The sequence below is a fragment of the Gadus morhua genome, chromosome 4, assembly GCF_902167405.1.
Source record: "Gadus morhua chromosome 4, gadMor3.0, whole genome shotgun sequence".
Lineage (NCBI taxonomy): Eukaryota > Metazoa > Chordata > Actinopteri > Gadiformes > Gadidae > Gadus > Gadus morhua.
In genome coordinates this window covers 30,798,205-30,826,195 of record NC_044051.1, presented here as the reverse complement: position 1 = coordinate 30,826,195, position 27,991 = coordinate 30,798,205, and the positions used below count along the sequence as shown (strand labels likewise).

General features: G+C 48.4%; 1 protein-coding gene across 1 annotated transcript; it reads left to right on the top strand.

The window, feature by feature from the left end:
- Positions 1 to 129: 129 nt before the first annotated feature.
- Positions 130 to 27,418, top strand: mbd5 (methyl-CpG binding domain protein 5). Its single transcript, XM_030354377.1, has 10 exons — positions 130 to 212; positions 4,307 to 5,076; positions 5,634 to 5,736; positions 6,153 to 6,309; positions 7,214 to 9,616; positions 11,964 to 12,250; positions 13,163 to 14,269; positions 15,973 to 16,046; positions 17,222 to 17,297; positions 24,492 to 27,418. Exons 2-10 carry the CDS (start codon positions 4,865 to 4,867, stop codon positions 24,561 to 24,563), a joined length of 4,491 nt encoding a protein of 1,496 aa, XP_030210237.1. The 5' UTR covers positions 130 to 212; positions 4,307 to 4,864; the 3' UTR covers positions 24,564 to 27,418.
- Positions 27,419 to 27,991: the final 573 nt, after the last annotated feature.

Sequence of the window (27,991 nt, the reverse complement as noted above, 5' to 3'; positions counted from 1 at the left end):
GTGTGTGTGTGTGTGTGTGTCTGGTGGAGTGCCTTGGGGGGTGGGGGGGGGTATACCGGTGAAGTATACTTCACAAGTAGAATTCAGTGGGAATCATGGTCAGATCCCATCTAACCGTGACCCATCTGTGCCCTTGCCACGCATGCGCGGTGCAACTCCATCATCTTCAATATCCCAGTCTATGAGAGCCAGCAGAGGCTGTGAACTAATGGGTAAGGTTCCTATTCTTATTTCTCAAAGGTCAAAAATACACTTATGGATGTTTTATTTTTTTAAATAACGAAATAACCGTTCATTATCGGGGAGGTGAGTGCTAAGAAAACGATCATTTTGTCACCGTTCGACCATAGCGACTAACAGTAGCTGAGTGAGCGTCTCTGCTCGCGCTCCGGAACGCAACGGTTTGCGTTGCTAGGAGTTGTTTGCTGTTAGCCCGCTAGGCTAACCTCTAGCTAGGCTACCACAGTCAGCTAGGCTAACGTTGCTTACTCAGCCTGGCCCTGGCCTGCCCCTCGGCTTCAGACCCATCTGATGCTGAGGAGTCCAATTAGTTATTTATTGGCCTCTGGTAGCACGCGGCTATCTTGTGTGTTGAGACGGCAGGTCCCCCGTTCGTTGACGTCGGTTTACGGACTAAAAAAATACGAAAGATTAGCGACGCCAAGACCTTCCCCTTCTCGGTGGTTAGCTTGTTAGCTCCGCGGCTAACAGGCTAACTCTGGACGCGCTTGCCCTGCAGCTAGTTTGGATGCTCCTTGAAGGCGCTCTCAGATGAATCACTACTGAATACAAGTGCACGGATTGTGCACGTTGACACCGTACCTGTTTTATCATGACCCACGCACATAACATGTCCTGTTTCATGCACCTTGTACTTTAGTCAAACATGTTTTTTTTCTTATCATTCATTGATCCAAAACCCACGTTTATAAAGCAACACTTGGTGTTGGGGCACATGTCATGTGCAACATAGTAACCAGTGGTGTAACGTTGGTCATTCTGATCAGTCAGGACTTTGTTGTGTCAACATAATTGGCTTGCTGACATGCTGTCATAGATGGATGTGAACTTTAAAATCTGTGTGACAGATGTCATTTTCAGTCGGGTAAACACCATAAGTGAGGGCCCAAAAGTCTTGCAATCAATGCAATGTCCGACTCCTTTTGCTGGCTTACTGCTTCGCATTTTAAGATCTTTTGCAAGTTGGCCGCTTAATGCATGTGTTTTGTAGTTTTAAAATAGATGTAGGCCAGTTTTATGCAAGAAAGAAACTTGGTTTTCTAAATATGGCAACCACCCAATGTAGATTCATGTTAAAGTGTTTTAATTAGCTCTACATTACCTAAGGCTAATCGGATTGATTGATTGAAGCAATTGCCATAGGCTTGTTAAACCAAGCATGGAAGTTATTTGACTATTGGCGCTGAATAGGCTATTACGTTGGTTCCTTTCCATTGCAGAAGTAGACATTAAAATCGGACTTGTCAAAGTTGATCTTTTTTCGATGTCAGCGTAATAATTATTTAATGTTGTAATTTCCAGAAGCAGTGGTGATTCTCAGTTCATAAACTGGGCAGCATTCTCTGTTTTGTGCAGCTAACTACTAGTTGTTATGTTATTAACAGTGGTTAACATTTCTGGAACAATTGAAAGACTAAAAACTATAATATCTAACAAAAATGTCCAAGGTCCTGAAATTGGTCAAGATTTTGCACGTTACAATATAAAAGGGTAAAAAATTGTCCGACAAATATACTGTGTGTATGTTGATAGCTGTTTTAAATGTAAATGTTGAACTGTTTGGTGGCGAAGGGGCAAAACAGTGGTGGTCTAATCTGGGATCCAACAGTCCTACATTGTTATAGCAGATCTTCTGGGTGAAGATGGCAAAGGGCCTGGCCTGGAAACCAGAAACTGCGAGGGTCGTATTTAGACCTACTGTTTCCTTAACAAATTTGTTGGTGAAGCTTTCCAAAGGGGATTTTTAGTAAGGAAAAGTGTAAGTGTAAACAAGTCTGTCAACGGTGGCAGTGCTGATGACTTTCAACCTTTTCTCATAGTTCAAAGTGATGGGCCTTATTTTACAGTCTCTGTTGTTATGCTAAGAGAAGAATCTGTGGCATTAGGATGAACACTGCCCACAGTCGTCCCATGTAATTTGTGAGCGGTGGGGCTGCGTCGGTTCTCTCCTGCGGTGGGTGTACTGTGACTGACCCTGCCCACCTCCCCAGCTCCTCTCGGGTGGGTAATGAGTCAGCATCACCGGAGCAGCTGAGGAGAAGAGGACGACCGCCCTCCATCTCCCCTACTGTCAGGCGCTGAGGGGATTGACTGCCTAATCACTGTGCGCACGGCACAGCATAAAAATATATATACAGGTGCTGGTCAAATTATTAGAATATCATGAAAAAGTTGATTTATTTCAGTAATTATATTCAGAACGTGAAACTTACATATTATATCAATTCATTACACACAGAGTGATATATTTGAAATGTTTATTTCTTTTAATTTGGATGATTAGTACTGACAATTACTGAAAATCCCAAATTCAGTATCTCAGAAAATTAGAATATTAGTTACGACTAGTACAAAAAATGATTTTTTAGAAATGTGGGCCAACTGAAAAGTATGAACATGGAAAGTTTCAGCATGTATGGCAATCAATACTTAGTTGCAGCTCCTTTTGCCTGAATTGCTGCAGCAATACGGCGTGGCATGGAGTCGACCAGTCTGTTGCACTCCTCAGGTGTTATGAGAGCCCAGGTTGCTTTAATAGTGGCCTTCAGCTCTTCAGCATTGTTGGGTCTGGCATCTCGCATCTTCCGCTTCACAATACCCCATAGGTTTTCTATGGGGTTAAGGTAGGTGAGTTTGCAGGCCAATCAAGAAGAGGGATACCATGGTCCTTAAACCAGGTACTGGTAGATTTGGCACTGTGTGCAGGTGCCAAGTCATGTTGGAAAATGAAATCGTCACCTCCATAAAGTTGGTCCGCGGCAGGCAGCATAAAGTGTTCTAAAACTTCCTGGTAGACTGCTGCATTGACCCTGGACCTCAGGAAACACAGTGGACCAACAGCAGCAGATGACATGGCACCCCAGACCATTACTGACTGTGGAAATTTTACACTGGACTTCAGGCAACGTGGATTCTGTGCCTCTCCTGTCTTCCTCAAGACTCTGGGACCTTGATTTCCAAAGGAGATACAAAATTTACTTTCATCTGAAAACATAACTTTGGACCACTCAGCAGCAGTCCAGTCCATTTTGTCTTGAGCCCAGGCGAGACGCTTTTGACGTTGTCTCTTATTCAAGAGTGGCTTTACACGAGGAATGCGACAGCTGAAGCCCATATCTTGCATACGTCGGTGTGTGGTGCTTCTTGAAGCACTGACTCCAGCTACAGTCCACTCTTTGTGGATCTCCCCCACATTTTTGAATCGGTTTTGTTTGACAATCCTCTCCAGGGCGCGTTTATCCCTCTTGCTTGTACACTCTTTTCTACCACATCTTTTTCTTCCCTTCGCCTCTCTATTAATGTGCTTGGACACAGAGCTCTGGGAACATCCAACCTCTTTGGCAATGACCTTTTGTGTCTTGCCCTCCTTCTTTAAAGTATCAATGGTCATCTTTTGGACAGTTGTCAAGTCAGCAGTCTTCCCCATGATTGTGTGTCATACAGAATCAAAACGAGAGACCATTTAAAGGCTTTTCCAGGTGTTTTGAGTTAGTTAGCTAATTAGAGTGTGGCACCAGGTGTCTTCAATATCTGACCTTTTCACCATATTCTAATTTTCTGAGATGTTGAATTTAGGGTTTTCATTGGTTGTCAGCTATAATCATCTTCTTTTTGGCAAAAAACACTTATAATGTATCAGTCTGTTTGGAATGAATGTATACATTCTACAGGTTTGACTTTCTAAATGGAATTAATGAAATAAATCAACTTTTTCATGATATTCTAATAATATGACCAGCACCTGTATATTTCTCAAGCAACATTTATAGTAGCAGGCAATCTGTCTGCATCACGTTGCTGATGACACGCATGCATGCGCACAGACATCCACTGTGATGATGTGTGGTGGCGGGCATTGGTTCACAAGTTCACACGCAGTTCAAGGCAGCCGGCTCGGTTTCTATGTGTTTATGTGTGTGCTCCTGTGTAGCACTCGGGTTGATGCATACTAATAGGCACGCGATGCATCGCGGGCTATCACAGATCATCCGACGCGCACACTTGCAGGAGGTGGAAAGTGTGACCTTTGACTCTCCGTTGTGCGTTACTTCATTTCCCCCCTTAGGAACCATGGGGAAACCACAACCGGGCCGTCTTTGGGAACCAACATGTTGAGGAGAAGAGGACCCTTATCCAACAGCATCATTATACCAGTCTGAGGCCGATTGCGGTTGTTTAACACCCTCTGGGTTATAAAAAGACCCTCTTGATGGACATTTGGAGCAAACGTTAAAATAGGGGTGTTAACCCCGCAGGCCTCAGTCATCCTGACCAACCGGATGGCATCGTCCGCGTCACTTCCTTTGCAGCCGCTCTAAAAGCACGGCCCGTGTCATTGAGAGGACATGCCGCGTTGCAGCTCAAGGGGTAGGGTCTCGTCGTGAGCCCAGTCTCACCCTGAACGCCCTCCCCCTTCCCTCCCTCAACCCCCACCTCCCCGCTCCCCCCCCCTGGTCGACTGTCATCCCTGAATCATAGCCTCAGCTGCGCAGGCACATATACATCTTCACGCTGAAGGGCTGCTCCCACCACAAACTCCATCACCACGGCATTGAAGATCGAACATGACTCGTGTTGCCATGGCTGCGGTCGGCGTGTGATATATATACATATATATGTATATATGTGTATATATGGATATAATATATATGTATATATACATATATATGTATATGTGTATATATGTACCCGTGAGGCGTCGGTACGTCAAAGCGGCGGAGAAATGAATGGCGGAAAGGACTTTGAGGCGGGACCCCAGCGCCACGTGGTCCCGGTCCAGGTCCCTATTGGCTGGCAGCGCAGGGCGGAGCCCAGCAAAGGAGTGATCTACATAAGGTAAGGGCACCAATCTTCTTCTGTGGATTGGAAGGGACAGTGGTCCGGTCGTTGGAGAGCCCTTTTGAGGAGGCCAAGTTCATCTTGGGATTTAATAAATGTGGATTTAATAGTGTTAATAATTTCATTTGTAGTGTATGTTAAGAACCCAAACATTAGCTAACATTTTTAAAGGGAACAAAGATATTAAACATAAATTCTGTCATAAAGCTAGGGGTTTGTTGTTGAAAAATCCCTCTTTCTGGAGTTTGTGAATTAGTTCTTTCTGGTTGGCCAATCCCTTTTTACTTCTGAATGCATAATGATGAAGGTCTAAAGTAGTTAATAGGTTGGCAAGAGTCAACTATTTAGAGCTAATTTGTTACCTGATCAGGGATATATATATATATATATATATATATATATATATATATATATATATATATATATATATATATATATATATATATATATATCTATATCTCGCACTATACACAAACAAAGGTCAATGTTCACTGTACCCCCCCCCCAGTCCCAAAGCTTTTCTCCATCCCTTCCTGTTTGCCTCTCCCTTCCAGTCCTAGCGGCTCCGTGCTGGCCAGCTACGACCACGTAAAAGCCTACCTGCTGACGGATGGAACCTGCAAGTGTGGCCTGGAATGCCCACTCGTCCTCCACAAGGTGGGTTCTTCTGGTGGCCAAATGGACCCTTCGGGCTTCAAAGGTGGAGCCCTCTAGCCATGGTTGTATTTGGTTGCTATAGGTTTAGTTTAGAAGTAAACATCACCGAGGACCTCAAACCTCACGCTGTTAATCCTCTGTTTGCTGTTTATTGGAGAGACATCATTATGGAGGGTAAAAAACATAAAAAAAATGTTTTTCTCTTTTACATACCACAATTGAGTTGACAAATGATTAAAAACATGACAGTATCTATTCTGTTTTGAGTAAGAGCCAGGTGACGCCCTATTTATTGCTATACCGCCAATTACATATTGTAATGAGAAAAGAACACACCCTTTGCTTCCATGGTCAGAGACCTCATCCTCCTAGATCGAGGTAACAACCTGAATGTCTCCCCTCCCCCCACCCCCCAGGTGTTCAGCTTTGACCCTGGGGCACTGGTCAAGCAGCGGACGGCGGAGGACGTGCGGTCAGACGAAGACGTCACCAAGCTGTGCATCCACAAGAGGAAGCTGCTGGCGGTGGCCGCTCTGCACCGGAGCATCGAGACCCACCCGGCGCTCGTCACGGGTACGTTAGCACCGCCACGGCCGCCGTATCGTTACGCAACCGCCCCCTTACCCCCCCCCCCCCCCCCAGCCAAGGTCTAAGCATTGGTACTCATGTGCCAAATCAGTCCAGGAGAGCAGAGTATGACGAATGCATGAAGGCTAGAAGTATGTCACCAATGCAATCACATTCCATTTAGCCTAAGATATGTTTCCAATAAACACCGTCAGTAATGTGAAGCATAGTCCTGCGTTGCATTGTTCTGATTCTGTTGCATTCTGTGGTGCCATATTTATTTTAGTAACAATTCTAGGCACAATTCTATTTAGGTCAAAATCTAGAGTTTTATTTAAACTCATCTCATCATATGGGTACTATGAATAAAGTGAAATAATTTTTATTTTGCTTCGAGGAGGTCACATCACAAACACCTTATTTACAAGTTTAACAAATCTTTTACAATTTGAACATTGTCTTATATGTTCCCTGTTGATTTAAGCTGGTGTTATGTATGCAAAGATTTATACATTAGCATTTATGTAGCAGAATGGATCACGGATGTTAAAGCAGTGTTATGTTTACCTGACCGTTCAATACAAATATTTGTCAATCAAATGAATAATCGTGATATCAATATTGATCAAAATAATCTTGATAATAATTTTAGCCATAATCGTGCAGCCTTACCATTAAGGCCCAGTCCCTACCGCAGCGACCAGGGTTAGATTCCTTCCCGTGGTTCTTGCTGCATGTCTTCCCCTCTTTCTCCAATACCTTCCTTTCTTAGTCACTATACAATAGAAAGGATAAAACCTTTTGTGTCTAATTGTCGATTAGTTTGTGCCAACGAATAATGAGTTACACGTTTTGTGTAAGATTGCATTTTTTGTCATAAACTCACATGTACGTTATGTTTTACCTAAAGGGGCACCGGCCACCATCCCCCCACATTCCACCACCCAACGAGCAATAAGGACTATACCCCACGTTGGCCTGCCCCACCACGCCCTACCCGACTGCGAGAGCCCTTTCAAGATGCTGCTCGCAGCTGGCCACCAGCACCAGCCACTGAGGCAGTACCCAGCCCACGAGGTGGCCGCAGCCCACCCAGGAGAGCTGTATCCCGGCTACCCTAGGCCACACAGACTGGGGGGCGCGGACGCGGGACCAAAGTCCCCCTACATGGTCGGATACGGGGGTATGCTGAGCCCACCTCCCTCCAGCTCCAAGCTGTACGGGGACGGGCCGCACTCCCCCACCACAGAGACCCTAGGGAGCCCTGACGGCGTACCGGGGGGCTACCGCACCACCCAGTGTGGTTTCCCCGGGGCCGTCTCCGTCCACGGGAACGGCAGGACGCCGCCGTCCCCGGCCAGCATGCGGCGCCACGGCTCCCCGCTCGGCCAGTCGGCTTGTGCGATGACGGGGAGGACTAGGGCGACGCTCTCCCCCACGGCCGCCGCCAAAAGCCCCGTCGTGAGCATGCCGCGGACGGGTAACGTCCGCCACGGGACGGACGTCCCCCGCGCGGTGTTCCACCACAGACCGCAGCCCGCCCCTCCCCCGGGCGCCCCTCTGCAAGCGCCACCACCTCCCGCCTGTGCCCTCCAGCCGAGGCTCATGACCTCCTCTGAGAAAGACCCACTGGGCATCCTGGACCCCATCCCCAGCAAACCCGTCGGCCTCTGCCCCTCCCCCGGTTCCCCGAACCCCTCTGGCTTCCCGCCCGGCCTCCACTCTCAGGTACCGATGATGAATGTAAACGCCCCCCCGCCCGCCATCGTCCCCTTGGCAAGTAACTTGCCCGTACCCACGGGCAAGACTGGACCCGCGGGCCACACGGGCCACGTCCAGAGGTCCCACCAGGCCGGCCCCGCCCCCTCCATGTCCCCGGCCCCCGTCACCTCCCCGGTCCACATGCCCGGCCGAGTGGAGGCCTCCCCCCACCGTTCTCGGCCCCCGTCCACCTCCCTGGACCACGGGAACTTTGCCATCCCCTCGGGGCACCAGGCCCACCCCGGGAGTGTGAAGGTACCGAGCTCCCCCCGGTCGGCCATGTGCTCCCCTCTGCCGGCCATGCCTTCTAGCCCCTCCTCCAACAAAGCCGACCGGCTCCACCAGTACATCGACTCCCAGATGCCGTCTGGCATGGCCGGCTCCGTGGGAGCACCTCAGCGCGGTCACCCCATGTTCTCCCCCCCGTCGTCCTCCCCTTCATCACTGTCCACCCAAAGTGCTTCCCAGAAGGGCCCCCCAGGTCTCCTGGGCATGCCCTTGAACCAGATCCTCAACCAACAGAAAGCTGCCTCCTTCCCAGCCAGCAGCCTCCTGTCCGCCGCAGCCAAAGCACAGCTAGCATATCAAAACCAGCACGCCGCCGCGGACCACGGCCCCGCGGCCTTCTGCGGCGGCGCCGGCTCGGGGAACACGGTTCCGGGCGGTGGCGGAGGCGGCGGGGAAGTGACCGAAGCCGGCAGCCGGCCACTCGGCTTCCGGAGCAGCCCTCGAGGCATGGAGGGACACGGCACTTTAAACCACATGCTCCCGCCGCACGCCGCAACGCCCCTTAGCGCGCCCGAGGCCCAGAGCGGCCGGGCGGCGCTCCGGGACAAGCTGATGGCCCAGCAGCGGGACCCCCTGAGGAAACGCAAGCAGCCGTCAGCCGCCAACCACGAAGGCGGCAACGGCATGGCCTACAGCATGCTTAGCAAACCCGGCCCGGGGGGTCCTCGGGTCCCAGCTCCCTGTGGCCCCGTGGATCCACTTCGGCAGGGGGATCGTGCGGTCGGCCTGCCGCCCAGCACCTCCATGGCTCAGCTCCTCCAGTCCATGAGCCACCAGGGTTCTCACCTCATGGCTGGTGCTGGGCCGGGGCCCGGCCTTCACGCCGAGGGGCCCCCGGGAGCCAACCTGCTGCACTGCGGCGACGGCCCCAACATGGGGGTCTCCCGCGGACCTCCGCAGCACCTCCAGGTTCAGCAGGGACTGCGTGGCCCCGGGGCGCCCACGCTGCTGCACAGCCAGAAAAAGGACGGGGCTCCTGGGGGCCAGCTGGGCCCTCGGCCTCACCCTCATCCTCAGCATCACCCCGGTCAGGAGATGATGACCCAGATGCACGCGTCCGCCCTGGGGCACCGTGGTCCTCCGAGGCCCGGCGTCGGCCCTGATGGCATGCCTCTGGGCCACCTGGGCGCCCACCCGCCGCCGCTGTCCCACCCTGGCCCCTCCCTCCAGCAGCAGAACCTCCTCCACCACGGCATGAGGCGGCCCGGCATGGCGGCCATGGCCCGCAGCGTCGGGGACGGAAGCTGTGGACTGGTCAACGCAGGTAGGGCCCTTCCCCGCACCGGACCTCTCCATGGGGCCAGTCAGACCTACCGATGGTTATGTCCGTGCCATCCCCACAAACCCCATCATCGAGAAAGCTCTGTTCACTGGTATTGGATCAGGTATTGGATGGGGATGGCTGTATTGCTTTAGTCAGTAACGCAATGAAAACACTAAAGATTACAGTAGTGCGTCATCCTTATTAGTTTTTGTTTTGACAAAGGGTTCAACCGACGGAGGCTTCTGGCCCAAGAAGTTGGGCTCCTATGCAAATGAAACGGCTGTCCCGGTGGCTGCGGGGCTAATTGACATGCGGCCAGTGCGCTCCTCTGGTTTTGTTTTATGATTACACTCGCGGCTAAGCAGAAATGCTCAATGGGTTGTTGTGATACAGCTCAGATAGCCTATGAAAAGATCCGCGTCAAGCTAGCTGGTAGCCATAGTAACCATGAATCCTGGTGTGTGTGTGTGTGTGTGTGTGTGTGTGTGTGTGTGTGTGTGTGTGTGTGTGTGTGTGTGTGTGTGTGTGTGTGTGTGTGTGTGTGTGTGTGTGTGTGTGTGTGTGTGTGTGTGTGTGTGTGTGTGTGTGTGGCCATCAGGGCCGGCTCCAGACCACCTGGTGTCCAGGACAGATGCTCATTATTGTCTTAAAAAAACAAAGGAGACCTGGATTGTCACGCGATGCTGATTTTGTAGCTGCCGTATGTACAGTAGGGCTGCTTGATTATGGGAAAAATCATAATCACCGATTATGATAATCGGCAATTATTTTTGCCGATATTGAAATCAAGATTATTTTTGAGTTTGAAAACATGTTGTATTTATTCAGCATGTCTCTCCCAAAAAATACTTTGTAACTGAGAACTTAGAAATTCTGGCTTAAAAAAAATACAAAAAGACAAATGGTCAAAAAGAAAATGTTCTGAAATTCTGGCTTAAAAAAAATACAAAAAGACAAATGGTCAAAAAGAAAATGTTCCAATCTAAAATAAAATGCAGATATGTATCCAGCTGTTCGGCCCTTTCTATAAAAGAACAAATGAAAAAAATATTAATAATAATGAAAAAAAGAATGGCGCAATCAAAATTAAATTAATCGCCCAGCCCTAATGTACAGTGAAGAGCGATATGAGCTTGACCAAAATCAACCATGCCCTGAATGTATAACCACCACAAAGAATACTTGTTGAGCTAAAGTATCAGTATTAATCTCGATATAGTAAATAAAACTAAGGAATTGTTTGCACATTAAACATTAAAAAACGTGCTTCTTTTCGAGGAACCTCGAAAATGGATGCAGGACTAAGCTAGCTCAGCTACTCATCTTCCTTTTGTAGCTGGTCTTGGAAACTACTGCTAAATAGTGATTTCAAAGAGTGTTTTCAGCGTGAGGATCCATTTCACTACGACCACTGTGTGAGCCGGTGGCTAGCAGCCACATCAGCTGATTAGCGGCCTTTTGAATAGTTTTACCCGGCCCCAGTCAGTGGTTTCATTCAACAAGCGGTGGAGCATAAGCACCCTGCACCATCTGTCCCTCCACCTCACCCTTCACCTCACTGCCGGCCCAGAGATCATTGTAGCTGCCTTGACTGCAGTACACCACCCATCACACACACTTTCATGGCAGCCTCGGAACGGGTGGGCGAACACGGCTCCACCAATCAGCATGCGGCTCCAAGCACATCAGCAGAAGGACGGCGGGAGGGAGGGAGGGAGGGAGGAAAAGAAGGCTGCCAGTGAGTGTAGACCTGGGCCACGCACAGCATGTCACCAGCTGTCCCAGCTACACACACACACAAACACACACACACACACACACACACACACACACACACACACACACACACACACACACACACACACACACACACACACACACACACACACACACACACACACACACACACACACACACACACACAGGCCTTCTGCCACCCTCTGGTTGCCAGGGGCCGCCAGAGAGGTGAGTTGCCTGGGGTAACCACAAAGGGTGGGTTTGGTCCGGTTTTCTTTTACCGCCTGTGTTTTGTTCTCATCGATTTCACGACCAAAATGGACAGTTTGTACAGGGACTTTTGGTTATTAGGTCATCTGGCCTTTGAATAATATGCCAGCTAACGCAATCACATTTAAGGAGTGGTAGAATAATAAAAAAATAAATAAAAAAAAAGCTTTATAAGCTTATTTATTTGCCTTATCATATATATTTAATGGCAAAAAGCCTTCTTTGTAAGCATCATTCGTGTTGATGTAATTTAGAATTCCCAAAGAAAGACAAAAATTTGTAATAATTGTATTTGGACCACACCTGTAATCCCCTGACCCCTCTCTTCCCCCTAACCAAGGTAACCCGTCGCCTCTGAGCTGCAGCATGGGTGGCATGCACTCGCTCGGCAGTGGCCCCGGGGCCCAGATGTACCAGAAGCAGCTAAAACACCAACACCAACAGCTACAGCGGCTGCAGTTCCAGCAGGGCATGCAGCACGCCGGCCCGCCACACCCAAACCACCAGCCCAACCACCCCTACCACCCCAACCACCCCTACCAGGGCCAGCAGCACTTCCCAGACCATCCCCCCCACCCGGACGGCACCAACCTCAGCTCCATGCCCTTCGTTTACCAGAACTATCAGGTGAGACACCAGCACGGTTGGAAGAAGTGTCGCACCCTTTGTTGGGAACAGTTTGTTTTCCTCGAATGTCAAGCTCATTTTAAGCGAGCACCACTATTGGTTGTATTCTATTGATGAAGGGACTGGGTTAAGGGTTTTTAGTTTCATAGAATTCACACTGCAAGGGTTAGCGACGACAACGAGGTAAAAAAACCCTTGCCGCGACCCTGGTTCGATCCCGCCTGCGTTCACCGGCTTCACATAGTTCCCCCTCTCTCAACCCTGTCCATCTTCCCTGTACTGTAATCAAATATCCATGCCAAATAGGGCTTTGACTCCGAACTTCATTATTCAAATATAACAAAAAATAACTCAATATTCAAACGTATTAGGCAGCCCTTAATATTCGAAACTGTTATGGCATTATTTTTTGTAAATGTCTTTGCTTGAACCGTGTTATCAATTCAGATTCCGAGGCTTTTTCACGCCTGGTGAAGTTGTGAATTGAGAGCTCCCCGCACTACGGCCATCCGGAGGCGCATAGAGCTTTCGGCCAAGTTTTTTACCATATAGGTTTGACTGAAGGCCTGTAATGCTCAAAATATTATTAATAAATATTCAAATATATTTGAATATTTTGTATTTAATATGATTTTTGGGCAAAAGTCAAAGCCCTAATACAAAATGTACCAAAGCGGGGGCGCCCGATGGTTCACCGGGTAGAGCTCGTACCATAAAGGCCCAGTCCTTACCCCAGCGACCGGGTTCGATTCCTGCCCGTGGTCCTTTTTGCTGTATGTCTTGCCCTCTATCTCCCATACTTTCCTGTCTTAATCTACAAAAATTAAAAAAACAACATGTTTCAAAGAGAATGTAACCCACAAAGACCTCCCACTGGACGTCTCCATATGACCCGGCTCTCGTGTCTCTCAGCAGGGGATGATGACCAACCAAGGCCAGTACGGAGTCGGGCTCCAGCCTCCGCGGCCACAGCAACTGGAGCCTCCCTCCAAAGGCGAGGGGCTCTCAGCGGGGCCCCCGGGCGACCAAGCCGTGGACGCCATCTACCGGGCGGTGGTGGACGCGGCCAGGAAGGGCGTGCACGTCACCATCACCACCACACTGAGCGGCACCACGCAGGCCGCCCCCTCCACCGCCATGACCGCATTCGCCGGCTCCGTCTGCGAGCAGGTCAGCCTTTCTCGGCCAATCAGCTCCGCCCTCCACGGCCTTCGAGAGGCGGAGGCCCCGTCGAGATGCAGAGGGGCGGGGCCGGGGGCGGGCCCGCCCCAGAAGACCCCAGACCCCGGGAAGGGGACACCGGAGCCCGGCGACTTCTTCGGCTCCCCGGGCCGCGGGACCCCTAGGGGCCTGTGGGAGGGCGAGTTACGGCACGGGGGTTGGTTTGACGGCCAGAGCGGGGGCAACGCTGCAGCTTGGAGCGGGGAGGAGTTCCTGGAGTGCTCCACGCAGGTGAGGAGCAGTCCCTGCGCGGAGAGGCCCGCCGGCCCCGCCCCCAGGCCCCCCTGCCCCCCTGAGGTCTCCCAGGACCTCAGGAAGGGTTACCCTGACGGTGGCGGCGTCGGCTACCGCACCACCGACGGTGTCGTCGGCCGGGGCCCCGCCCACTACAGCGAGCTCCCGGATGTGGCGCTGGACCTCTGTGGCCAGCTGAATGGGGCGGCGCCCGGGCGGCTCTACGTCTCCCGGGGGGGCTACGGGGACGCGCTGGGCCCGCCGAGGCAGGAGCTGACCGGGGACGACCAGTCGCCGGGCTCCTCCACCAGCCTGGACGGGCCCCTGGCCACGGGCCGGGACTACGGCCCCTACAACGGGCGCTGCTACGGCGGCGCGGTGGCCAGCCCCTCGGACACCAAGAGCCCCAGCAGCGAGGAGGAGCTGCGGGGCCCCGACTCGCCCTACCGCGCCAGGGGCTTCCGTGTGGGCGAGGTGCTATGGGGCCCACTGAGGGGCCTCCCCCCCTGGCCTGCCAGGCTGGCCGGGGAGCAGCAGGGGCAGCGCCCCCGGGAACAGGTCAAGGTGAGGGGCGGGGCCGGTCGCTCTGGTGTCCGCATGTGGGATAGCGTCGATGGGTGCTGGTGGGGAGCGGAAGCGCGGTCGGCCTCCGACCTAGCCTAGGTGATGAGCAGGTCTTCATGCATGTGGCGCTGTTGCCAACGGCCTTTGTCAACGGGCACCGTGCATTAGGCCTCTGGACCCCATTGTGTTATAGACCTAGCACTAGGGATGTAAATTCTGGTTAATTTTGCTTAGTAGTTCGGCGCTCCATTGACTCAATGAGCTTTGGCGCCGCTTTTCAAAGGGTTCAATGGGTTGAGTTGCAGTAGCTCTCTATGGCAGGACGTACTCTGGCTCAAGGTACCAAACTAGCTCAGTACTAAACTGTTCTTAAAGTGGTGCAGCATATTGCTAGTACTATGACTAAAGTGTTCTATTGTGGTGCAGCATATTGCTGATATTACTACTAAACTGTTTTAAATGTGGTGCAGCATATTGCTAGTACTACGACTAAAATATTCTTAAAGTGGTGCAGCATATTGCTAGTCCTACGACTAAACTGTTCTTAAAGTGGTGGAACATATTGCTAGTACTACTATTAAACTGTTCTTAAAGTGGTGCAGCTTATTGCTAGTACTACTATAAACAGTTCTTAAAGTGGTGCAGCTTATTGCTAGTAGTACTACGAAACTGTTCTTAAAGGTCCCATGGCATGCTACTTCATGGATGCTTTAATATAGGTATTAGTGGGCCCCTAACAAAGTATTTGAAGACGTTCCTGAAATTCAGCCGTGGTGCAGAATTACAGCGACTACGATTCAATGTCGCACATTGAGCTTTCCCCAAACACGCCGCTTCGGTGTCTGTAGCTTTAATGCAAATGAGGAGGAGATATTATGAATCTCTAACGACTGCTTCGGGTTCTCCGACGTCTCTGGTTCTTCCACTTCCACTTCAATCTGAAGTAGACTGAACCACGACAAGGAGGAGAAAGGGATTGTTGACTGCATGGTAAAAGCAGAGAAGGGCAGGTAACATTTCCCCGCTTGACGACTAACGGGGAAAATTCCAAATCGGCGCGTCAGAGCTTTGTTTTTTTCAAAGGCAGAGCAGGATAGCTAGTGCTCGTTTTACACCTAACACCATTTCTAGCTACTGGGCTACCATAGTCAGGCTAGGGGAACTCGTATTAATGTTAGAAAACCTCATAAAGTGAAATAAAGTTTTCATGCCATGGGATCTTTAAAGGGGTGCAGCTTGTTAGTACTACTACTAAACTGTTCTTAAAGCGTTTGACATCCCTACCTACGACCAATCAGAGCAACGAAAGGTGTGACACCTCCGGGGCAACGTTCTTGATTGTTAATGAACAATTTCTCACCGGCGCTCGCATTGAGTCATCATATCAAACCACACCCTGTTGGATAAGCGGTTGTGATTGGCTCGAACCCGGGCCAGGATTGCTGGAAACCTGCTTTAAAGGGAGGGGGGAAGGACACATGCTCGAGCCAATAAAACATGAGCTTGCAGATTCGTCTGGGTTCCCTGGCTGGATCTGTTGTTTTAAGGTTAAGAAACTTAAGTGATCTAGTTTTGATGAGGCTCTCTCAGTTAATCGTAACGGCTGCCTTTTATATAGGATGGATATGTGGTGCTATTGTCTTCATCCTTAACGAGCCACTGAGTTTCATGTCCCACCACTGACGTCTTGTTTCCTGTCCCAGGTCGAACCAGAAACACTTAAGACACTAACCCACGACCTGGAGGCCTTCGACCGGGCAACCAAACGGAACAGGAAGTAAGTCCATCAGTGTTCACGTTAGCCGGCTATAGCCGGACATTGGCCGATTGCACGCACGCATGGCCGGTATACTAAAATGTAAACGGCCCACATGTCCGAGAAAAAATAGAAAAGTTTGCATTTATGTATGAATTAATCAGTAGCATATGAAAACCAGTAGCGGTTCCTGGCCGAGCTCACCAGGGAGGCAAACACGAACGTGCATTCATGAACGCGCGCAGTGCACCCGCACATGCATACACATGTCACTCAGCGGCCACGCTGTTGAACGCTGATTGGCTGTCAAGTTGAAATATTTCAACTCAAGCGATTTTTGTCTCGGCACAAATCCTCGTGAACGCGCTCGCCTGTGCACCGGGAAAGTGCGGCGCGACAAATCAAAACTTGTCGCCGGTTTTCTCTCGCGAAAAATTTGCCCGATACGCATCTCTACGTTCACTTTGTATGGGATCTTGTCGCCCCGTCGCGTTTGGTGTGAACGCACAAATCTTTCCCGACTGGGCAAAGCTGCCCAAAATTGCAAGTACAATCCCCGTGTCCAGTGTTCCTGCGGAACGAGCGTTTTCTCTCCAAAACAGGATTAAAACATCTATCAGAAACCGCCTAACTGAGGAAAAGGTGACGAGGCTGATGCGCATATCGAGCCTTGGGCCGGGGTTGAAAGATTTCAACTTTTCGCGAGCAGCGGAGCACTTCCATGCCATGAAGTTGCGCCGAAAGTAGCCTGCAAGAATTGCAATTATCGAATTAGTTATTTTTTACCCGTTTACCATTTTTGCTGAGAATGACTGTTATGTTTTTTTTGTCTAGGCTAATTTAATAAATGGCATTTATTGAAGCAACTTAGTTTGTGTCATTTGTCATTTAACTGTGGACTTTTTTGTGATTATTTAATTATTAGTGAATAACGTCCGGAAGATATTCCAAATGTCCGATATTCTGGAATAGTGTCGGACATTTGTCCGCCCAAGAAAAAGTCTAGCGTGAACGCTGAAGTCCGTATACAGACAGGCTCCTCTCCTCTAGACCATGACTGGACCAGGAACGGTGTTTTCAGCTTGCGTGTCACTTGTGTCGGCTTGCGTGTCACTTATTTGATAACGATGATTGATGGCTGCCTGCTGTGTTGTAGTGTCCTGTGTCTTTAAGGGCCCCTGTGTTTTGTTTCACAGGCCAGGGAAACTAAATAACCATTTGGAAGCTGCTATCCACGAGGCCATGAGTGAGCTGGATAAGATATCGGGCACAGTGAGTAGCATCCTTTCCCCTTTTCAACATGTGCGTCTCCTTCTCCACATGTACATCTCCTTCTCCACATGTACATCTCCTTCTCCACATGTACATCTCCTTCTCCACATGTACATCTCCTTCTCCACATGTACATCTCCTTCTCCACATGTACATCTCCTTCTCCACATGTACATCTCCTTCTCCACATGTACATCTCCTTCTCCACATGTACATCTCCTTCTCCACATGTACATCTCCTTCTCCACATGTACATCTCCTTCTCCACATGTACATCTCCTTCTCCACATGTACATCTCCTTCTCCACATATACATCTCCTATCTCCAGGCCTTTAATACTCCTTCATACTTCCTTTCATGCTTATCCTCTTCATCCTGAGAGGCCAACCCCAAAATACTTCAAACTTCCCTTTTTCAAGTTACAACCTAAAATATTTGCGTGCCTTTTGTTGTTTTGTCACCAAAGTTGTGTTTGATCGCATAAAACTACCGTAAACTGATAATCCAGTGTCTGGGCCCAATTCTGAAACCTCAAAAGGTGTTCACAATCATGCATAGCAGCTACGTGAGGGGTTAACAGGAAATAAACAACCTTAAATTAGATCAGATGGCTGTCATCGCCATCAAGTAGTCACAGGGTGCATTTTCCACGGCTTTGCCTGGTGTAATTCAATTCTGTAGCCATTGTCCTTTTAATAGAACTTGTACATCAGGATGCATCATGGAATTTTGATGCCTCGAGAGTGTAGTAATTGGGAATCATAAATGAATGTGTACAAACCGTAACCAAGGCTTATCAAAGTTTTGCCATGTCTCTACTAGGGGTGTAACGGTACACCGAAGTCACGGTTCGGTTCATACCTCAGTTCAAACATCACGGTTCGGTATGAGTTCTGCACAATGACGGGAAAAGAAAAAAAACAAAATGTCGAAGGCAATTCTTTTTTTATTGTGCATGTATCAGGTTGTGCCACCTAGTGTCATACGGTCTCTCCCCTGAACTAGCTGCAACAGCCTGAACTGTGTAATCTAAGATGTAAACAGTAAACAATAAGTACCCCTCATCACCTCCGGACTCCATCCGTAACTTGTAAACAAAAAAAGACAATCGGTTCTAAAACTGAAAATGCAGCATGTCTTATTTATGAAAGTGCAAAGTACACAGAATTGGAGCATTTCCACCGGAGGGTCCGGGTCGGTTTCGTGCGGCTTGGAAAGTGCGGTTCGGCGCAGCGCAGTTATGGCTTGCGTTTCCACCGCCGACAGTACCCTTATGGTGCATTTTCACTTGAGGGTGTGGGTCGGCTTGGTGCAGCTTGGTGGAGTAGTGAAGGTGCAGTTCGGCGCAGCTCAGTTATGGCCGTTACATAGTCAATGCGAGCAACGAGCGTAAACGATGCGAGTGACGCGAGCGACGCGCTTCCTTTCATAGTCTACACAGCATACGCGAACATCGCGGGCAATGCATGACATGCAATACACCACCAATCACGCCATGGGTGGCAGCAGAGTCACCGGTGTTTTTGCGGGTGACATTCCAGGTGACATTCCGATCAAAATGGCTACGGAAGAAGAGTGATGAAGCGCAGAGATAGGCGGGGGTATGTGCGCCCTTTAAATACCACAAGAGATCAGGATGGGGAATTTGTTTCTCTGTTGCTTCCAATGCGAAGCCTGGACGAGGAGAGGCATTTCCAGTATTTTCTGATGTCGGCGCCAAAGTTTGATGATCTCCTTTCCCGAGTCATCCGATATCTTCCCGACTCGCACCAAAACCGGCCCTTATCAGGGAGCAGCTGGCAGATTATTTTTTGTCAGATGCTGGCCTGTTTCCCCACCAGGACAATGTGCTACGATTGGGTATGCACACTGACCAATAAATGTATATACATTGGTCACTTGGAAGCATGACTTTTGATTTATTAGTTATCACATTACAGAAGTTAACTAATTTGGTTTACGTCAAACTCATTAATTCATATCCATATAAAATGTTTATACGACGACCTACTGCCTTGACAGATGAATGAATTATTTAAGTGTATTTAAGTGTAGGCCTATAGCTAAAGCTATAGCGCATAATGTCAACAGAAATTATATGGTAGGAAACATTATTAGAGAAAAGGGGTTTATTTATCAAATACAGAAACTTGACCCACGCACACATTTTTCATTCACTCACGCTTTCAAATTTCATTCACTCAAAGAGGCTACTGAACTTATGTTTCACACAGAACATGAACGTTTCACACAGAACATGAACACAAAACATTACGTAATTAATTCAAATAGGCTAACACTAAAACAAATAAGGCCAGTAATGGAACGAATATCGGGTGACAAGAAGATCATTTAAATGGCTCATATCCCGCATCAGCTGTTTGATCTCCTCATCCTCATCATCATCCTCATCGTCATCCGCTTATCCGGGGTCGGGTCGCGGGGGGAGCAGCTCAAGCAGGGGGCCCCAGACTTCCCTTTCCCGGGCCACATTGACCAGCTCTGACGGGGGGATCCCGAGGCGTTCCCAGGCCAGTGTTGAGATATAATCTCTCCACCTAGTCCTGGGTCTTCCCCGAGGTCTCCTCCCCACTGGACGTGCCTGAAACACCTCCCAAGGAAGGCGCCCAGTGGGCATCCTTACCAGATGCCCGAACCACCTCAGCTGACTCCTTTCTAAGTAAAGGAGCAGCGGCTCTAATCCGAGTTCCTCACGGATGGCTGAGCTTCTCACCCTATCCCTAAGGGAGACGCCAGCCACCCTTCTGAGAAAACTCATCTCGGCCGCTTGTACCCGCGATCTCGTCCTTTCGGTCATCACCCAGCCCTCATGACCATAGGTGAGGATAGGAACGAAGATCGACCGGTAGATCGAGAGCTTTGCCTTGCGGCTCAGCTCTCTTTTCGTTACAACGGTGCGGTAAAGCGAACGCAATACCGCCCCCGCTGCTCCGATTCTCCGGCCAATCTCACGCTCCATAGTACCCTCACTCGCGAACAAGACCCCGAGGTACTTGAACTCCTTCACCTGGGCTAAGGACTCATTTCCTACCCGGAGTAAGCAATCCACCGGTTTCCTGCTAAGAGTCATGGCCTCAGATTTAGCGGTGCTGATCCTCATCCCAGCCGCTTCACACTCGGCCGCCAGCCGATCCAGTGAGTGCTGAAGGTCACAGGCCGATGATCCAATGAGGACCACATCATCTGCAAAAAGCAGTGACGAGATCCTCAGACCACCGAACTGCAACCCCTCCCCACCACGACTACGCCTCGATATCCTGTCCATGTATATCACAAACAGGATTGGTGACAAGGCGCAGCCCTGGCGGAGACCAGCACCCACTGAGAACGAAACTGACTGGCTGCCGAGAACACGAACACAGCTCTCGCTTTGGGAGTACAAAGATTGGATGGCCCTGAGGATAGACCCCCTTACCCCATACTCCCGCAGCACCTCCCACAGTTTCTCCCGGGGGACCCGGTCATACGCCTTCTCCAGATCCACAAAACACATGTAGACCGGATGGGCATACTCCCAGGCCCCCTCCAGGATCCTTGCGAGAGTGAAGAGCTGGTCCGTAGTTCCACGTCCGGGGCGAAAACCGCATTGTTCCTCTTCAATCTGAGGTTCGACGATCGGCCGAACCCTCCTTTCCAGCACCTTGGAGTAGACTTTACCAGGGAGGCTGAGAAGTGTGATACCCCGGTAATTGGCACACACTCTCTGGTCCCCCTTTTTGAACAGGGGAACCACCACCCCGGTTTGCCACTCCTTTGGCACTGTACCCGACTCCCACGCGATGTTGAATAGGCGTGTCAACCATGACAGCCCCTCAACACCCAGAGCCTTTAGCATTTCTGGCTGGATCTCATCAATCCCTGGGGCTTTGCCACTGCGGAGATGTTTGACTACCTCAGTGACCTCCACCAGGGAAATTGACGACGAAACACCATCAACCTCGAGCTCTGCCTCCAACATAGAGGGCGTGTTATTCGGATTCAGGAGTTCCTCAAAGTGTTCCTTCCAACGTCCGACGACCTCCTCAGTTGAGGTCAACAGAGTCCCATCCTTACTGTACACAGTTTGGATGGTTCCCCGTTTCCCCCTCCTGAGGTGCCGGATAGTCTTCCAGAAACACTTTGGTGCCGACCGAAAGTCCTTCTCCATGGCCTCTCCGAACTTCTCCCACACCCGCTGCTTAGCCTCCGACACGGCAGCCGCTGCAGCCCTTCGAGCCTGTCGGTACCCTGCAACCGAGTCAGGAGTCCTCCAGGATATCATATCCCGGAAGGCCTCCTTCTTCAGTCGGACGGCTTTTGATGTGCGAGATCTGTTTGATCTCGCACATCAAAATAGCACTTTGCCCCTGTGGAAGGGTTCGCATAAATTGGCACAGATAATTAGTAAAAGAGACGTGAATGTCATCTTAACACGTTCCCTCATCCTCTCAAATGTTCTTCTGTAAATATAACCTATAGTTGAAATAATGCACAATATTTGCAGTATCGCCCCCACCGACAACACATAGTATTGCATGGATCGGCGCGTCACGTATCAAAAATTGGGAGGACTGTTTTGCTACCCGTCGACGCATAATGGCGGCCGAAGCGTAGCGTCGCTTAGCCTTCTGGACGCGTATGCGTAGCGATGCGTAGACAATGTAACGGCCATTAAGGCTCGCGTCCACCGCCGACGGTACCCTTATGGTGGGGGGGGTGTAAACCGGAAGGCGATAGCCGCTGCAGCTACGTTAGCATTGTGACCTGATAGCAGCCCGACACAGGGTAGCCTCCTAATAAATCCAAGGAAAAAGATGAACGTGCACAATGAACAATGTAGGACGTCCAAGAGGGACGGAAAACTTTTGTGCAACGTTTTCTTCAATAAACAAAGCTTTCGCCGTTGTCCAGAAATACCTTACGGATAATGTGTTCGTTTTTTATTATCCCCAGTCTCACGGAAGTGCAATTCTGTCGACCAATCAACGGACGGTGTTTGTAGCTCGAACTTGCTAGCACCATTTTAGGCGTCTCAGTACCCCAACGGAGGAGAATAGCAAGAAGAGTACGGCTCAATATAGCTCGGTCCGGGTCACGCCCACTTTTGGGGATGGAAACTCGATCCGTGCCGCACCTTAGCGAACTGAACCAACCCGCACTCTCCGGTGGAAATGTGCAATTAGTTGTCCCTGAAGAACTCGTGTGTCTAACATTAGTTCCGGATTACATAAATTAATTTGCACGCCAGTTTTGTTTGATTTTATACCGTGTATTCTCCGCGTAAATCCATGCACTGAACCTTGACATCCGTACCGATTCGGTTCAATACGAATACATGGATCGTTACACCCCTAGTCTGTAGTGAGGAACAGAGGTCGGGCCAATCACTGCTGTTTATCTAAAAGGGGGAGGGTCGGACAGGATGACTGAACAGAGAAGTGCCCTATTGGAGGGCGGTTGAGGCGTTTTTGGTAATCAATCAAGATGGCTGCCGCTGAAGGGTCACACGTTTGGCTGCTCTGATTGGTTGAAGGTCCATCCAATTGTGTCCAGTGGCGTTTTGGTCGGTGCCCGTTCATAACGCCCATTGGAGGTGGGAAATGAACTGAAAGGTTCAAGACTAATCCGCTAGGGCTGCAACAACGAATCGATAAAAATCGATTACTAAAAGCGTTGGCAACGAATTTGGTCATTAATACTTCACTCGTAGGTGCGGCACTGTTTACAGCCAGCCGACGACAGGTTGTTTCCATGGTTGTTTCATGGTTCATGCACGCCCACAGCGAGCTTTAGTGTGAGCGACCACAGCTTGTATTTTGGTCATATCTTAACATCTGACTGTAGGCCTATATAAAAGTGTTGTACCTTCACTCAGTATCCGTCTAGTCCAACCAAAAACTCTCTCAGCTGCTGCTGCTGCAGACGGTGTGCGGACGGGCTCGGAGTCGGCACTGCGTACATCAACAGTCATTCAAAGCAGCGGTAGTGATAACACAACCGGACGGTGTAGAATGTCCCGTCAGTTAAAAATAGTAATCCAGTTTTGAAATCCATGTTAAAATCGGCAGGATATAGAGCTAGTTAGCTTAAAAAATGTAGCCAACAAATCAAATGTGATGTGTTCAGGTCGGCTCAGTAATATGATTGATGTGTTCAAATGCAACACAAAAAAAAAAGGTTAAGGGAGCCTCGAAAATGGCATCAATATCAATAAAAATGTACATCTGTCATCTGAGAGAAATAAAGATGATTTAATTTCTTTTTAACCGTTAGTAATTACCAGTTAAAGATCTTATCGGTTAACCGGTTAAACGTGGACATCCCTTATATACTGTATATATGTAAATCTATATCATACATTGTATGTTTTTTTTGTGCTATCCCAGTTATGTTTATTTATTTTTTTTCATTCAATATTACTTTTAATAGTTCCGGGACGTTGGAGCAATAACCTGGTGTTTTTACACTTCAGTCTGCACTGTGAATTTGAAGTAATGTTCAGTTTTTGAAAAAAGATGCAGCAATAACAAATGTTTTTTTCATCAGATTAATCGAAAAAATTATCGACCAGATTAATTGATTAATAAAATAATCGTTAGTTGCAGACCTATAATCCGCCTTTTGAAGTGTTCTGGTTGAAACACCATAACCATCGCTCAGCTCTTCTGGACTCTTTTTATGACCCACCTCTTCCCTGATTGGTTTAGGGAACCCTTACCTCGTGTCAATCACAGGCGGGTGACTGGAACACTTCCCAAGAGACCTCTGAAGAATAAGTCCTGCCTCCGAGCCTCCCGTTTACCTCGGTCAAATTTCTATGTGAAATAAAATTTGTTTTTTGACGCGACGCAGCTTTTAATTCTTCGCCACCTGCAGAGTTTGATTTGTACGATCATTCAAAAACCCCATGTTATTTCCCATAGACATTTGACCGAGGGAACTGGAGCCTCGGAGGCGGGACTTATTCTTCAGAGGTCTATGGCTGAGCAGGGGGTGGACTGAGGTCTTAAATCAAAATGTCAGCGCCAATAAATTAAGACGTCAACTCCCATATCGCAGGTTTCTCTGCCTCATAGAGCCAATGAGCCGACCCAATTAAATGAATTGGCCGGCGTTTTGTATAGTCCATGCGTCCCTGTCTTTAAAGTGATGTGAACAACACTGTCTGTTATCTCCCCCCCGCCCCTTTGCAGGTCCACCAGATGCCATCAAGAGAGCGTCAGGTCCGAGCCCCCAAAGCCAAGAGGAGGAAGATCTCCAGATAACACTGAATGTGCCACGCCCTCCCCCCGCACGCGTCTCCCAAGCCTTATGCCACGTCGTCCCCTCCGGGCCTTCCTTCTTGACCTTTTGACCTCGCCTGGTGCTATACACGCGGACATCAGCAGTGCATCGTGACAGTTGACTCGACCGACGGATGGAAGGTGCTGGAAAATAACCCGACCGCCGATACAGTTGTAAATGCAAAAAAACCCCTGAAAAAAACAGTTCGAGTTTCTCTACAGTTTGAGTTAACTATTTTTGTTTCAAGAAAACTGTGGTAAATCCGAGTGGAGAGAGTCAAGCGTACATTACATATTTAAGAAGAATAGACAGTCCAAATATTTCTGATACATTTTCAATATGTACATTGTCCTGAAATGTCCTGCTATCAAGAATTGTATGTAAATATTGTTCAACGTCACGTACAAGCAGACCCGATGCACACTTAATCTTTTTATTGTACAAAAGAAGCGCGCTGAGGCGTACCAACGCCCCTGTTTCTATTCAGAGATACACAAACACAGCCGAAAGCTTTTTTAAATACGTTGAAATGTAGTTCAGACCGGTTTCCCCTTGTTTCATTATTTTAGGCAAAGGAACGGCAGTTGTCAGTATGTGTGAGTCCCCCCTCCCCTCCCCTCCCCTCCCCTCCCCTCCCCTCCCCTCCCCCTAGTTGGCAAAGAGACCACTTCACATACAAGACCAGGTGCACCCGGTTATTTTTGTCAGAAGTGTCTCTTGGTGTGAACTTTACCGATAGAAAGTGTTTGGTCCTGGGCTGCTGCCTGCAAAACGCTAGTTTCTGATTGGCTGAGTTTGATTCTAGGTAGCTAAAGATAACCTTAAAACTGAATTTACAATGTTTGGTCCTGGGAAATGCACTACTTCTGGCGCATGGCATGCCAGGCTGCCTACATAACCCTGGTTTCTGATTGGCTGAGGTTTAATTTAGGTAGCCCCACAAGACGGAATAACCTTAAAACTTAACAGTGTTTGGGAAGAGGATTATGCTTGTGTGCTTCTATGCACCCGATTCCCCATTACTGTAGTGATGATCTTCAATATCCAATAGCTTTAGGTAGAGTAACCAACCCTCAGAGTCAAGGTGTAGATTATGACCCACGAATATAGATTGTAATGCGCAACACTAACCTGAGATTAGAGAACGTTAAAAAGCATTTCTTGCAATTAAGGGGCCTTATGTTTCGTTTTTTTTCTGTTTTTTGTGCTTCCGGTGTTCATTGTTGTAAATTATTTATGTACAGCATTTCATATTTATTTTTAAGCTTTACAAGACATGCTAGATGGCAATAATTACTACCAAGAGTTGAAAACTCAAGCCTTATATGTTTTATGTCTGTTTGTAAGTTAGGTAAAATTTTTTACGTGTGAACCATTAATGTATTGAAGACCATTTGTATTTTTATTTTTAAGTGTTTTCACAAACGTTTTATTTTTATTTTCTTTATTAGTGCTAGTACAGTTCATACCCGTTTCCCGCGTGGCAGTGTGAACGTCCATGTTCAACTTAATGTTTACCCCTTGGACGTGGCTTCCCTTCCGAGGGCCCGGCGAGCCTGCTAAGGGCCCCAGGACAGAGAGAGCAGACATTGGCCCCTCTACTTTGTATTGTATTGTTTTGCATGTCACTTATTGAGCAGCAAACCCTTTGGATGAATGCGTACAGAAAACAACCAGGGCCTTGATACTGTGTGTCATAACTAGCGCTCATAGATTGACCATAAACCCCTTCAGTCATATGTTTCACTTAATGTGTTCCTAAGCCATAATGTATGAAATCAAGTGACAGTCACCACCGCTAAATGAACACTAGCAGATCCCCTGGCCCATACAGATAATAAACCTTTTTCCTGCTTCAGCCTTGCACCTGTCTCTAAATATCACCATGAATTCACTACAGAACTAAAACGTGCAATAATATGTCAGTTTTGCAGAGCATTTATCTGATGTTAACATAATGCATTGCCAACAGAACCGCTTCAAGTAAAACCACTAATTTAGCAACATAAGAAACAACACCTTTCTTCTTTTATTTGATTTTATAACAAGGTGGCTGTTATATCACCTTGGGACCTCCATTGAAAACACTAAAATACACCCTAAAGGCGTAGAGCTCTGTAATGAGCAACTCGCCGTGGAAATCCCACTCGCTGTCTCCCCCTAAAGTTAAGTTAAAGATCTGCAGTCTCAACCCAATCCCACACACGCCTCCTCTTCTCCTTCAGTGCAATGTACGTACGGGACCCAAGATATCCTGGCCTACCTCATGTTTCCATGGATTTGTGTTGAACTTTTTTTTTTTTTTTTCCCCCCCCCAAGTCCTTGGGGAAATCCTGACTTCAACAATGGTCGGTTTTCAGAATGATCTCCAACAAAAGTTAGTTTTATTTCCCCAACCCCAATAGGTATGGGTTGTAATTGTTCCCAGTGTTTTTCTCAAGTGGACGATGCGTGTTGACTTGCGTTGTGTTTTGCTTTGATGTTTCCCATTCTCTCAGTTTCGCTCTGTAAGTGTTCCCATACTGGGGGAGGGGGGGTAAACTGCCCCTTTTGTTGTCAGTATTTGTTTTCCAACATGTAAAAGAGTATATAGGCCTAGTAATATATACTTTACAGAAATAAACTTGCGTGAAGTATGTTGTGCACTTGGCCGTTTGTCAAGAGTCTTTCTTTTTTGCTATTGCTTGTTTTGTTTTTTGTTTTTTTTAAATGGTCTAATGTAAGCAACATTTATTTGTAAATATTGTGAAACATTTCAGGACATGCGGTGATGTGATATTTTGATAATGTTGCAGAGAAGTTTCAGATATAAAAACACGGTCACTCTTTACTTGAACAACTTGTGTGACGTCTATTTTCTTGAATTCATAAAAGATGTTTTTTAGCGTTTCTCTGAAAATAAATCAGTCAATAGGGTAGTCTGGGCAGTCACGTGTTCACTCAGGGACGCTCTGGTTTCCGGATGCGTTTTTCCAATAAAATGTTCAATCAGGGGTGGGGGGGGTCCAGAAAAGCTTGGGTTTGTATGGTTCTACATATCTAGCTGATCTTATATTTTACCAGGGCACAGTTCAGTGTCATCCAATAAGAATGTCTTTTAGAAAACTAGGAATAACAAGAGAAAAATATTGCTAGACTAAGTAGCCTTATCGGTAAAACGTACAAGAACACCATTTCCCATGGTGCAGCTCAGTGTTTCTCAATGCGCGGCTCAAGCCTCTGTTTGCGGCTCGCATGGCAGTAAAAATATAGTGATATGATCACGCAGTGCACTATTCCGCCATGTCCACTAGAGTGCGCCATCTGACAATGTTTGAGTGTGGTTAAAGTAAAACACACCTTGTGCATACATAGGTTTGTAAATTTATGTTAAAGTGTGTATTTTGGCCTAATTATTGATTTGTTTAAT

Excerpts from the sequence above, each read along its gene's own strand:
- mbd5 (XM_030354377.1), top strand. The coding sequence starts at position 4,865 with ATGTGTATATATGGATATAATATATATGTATATATACATATATATGTA. Across the intron at positions 6,310-7,213 it reads CCACCCGGCGCTCGTCACGG|GGGCACCGGCCACCATCCCC; the intron begins GTACGTTAGCAC and ends TTTTACCTAAAG. Across the intron at positions 14,270-15,972 it reads GCCCCCGGGAACAGGTCAAG|GTCGAACCAGAAACACTTAA; the intron begins GTGAGGGGCGGG and ends TTCCTGTCCCAG.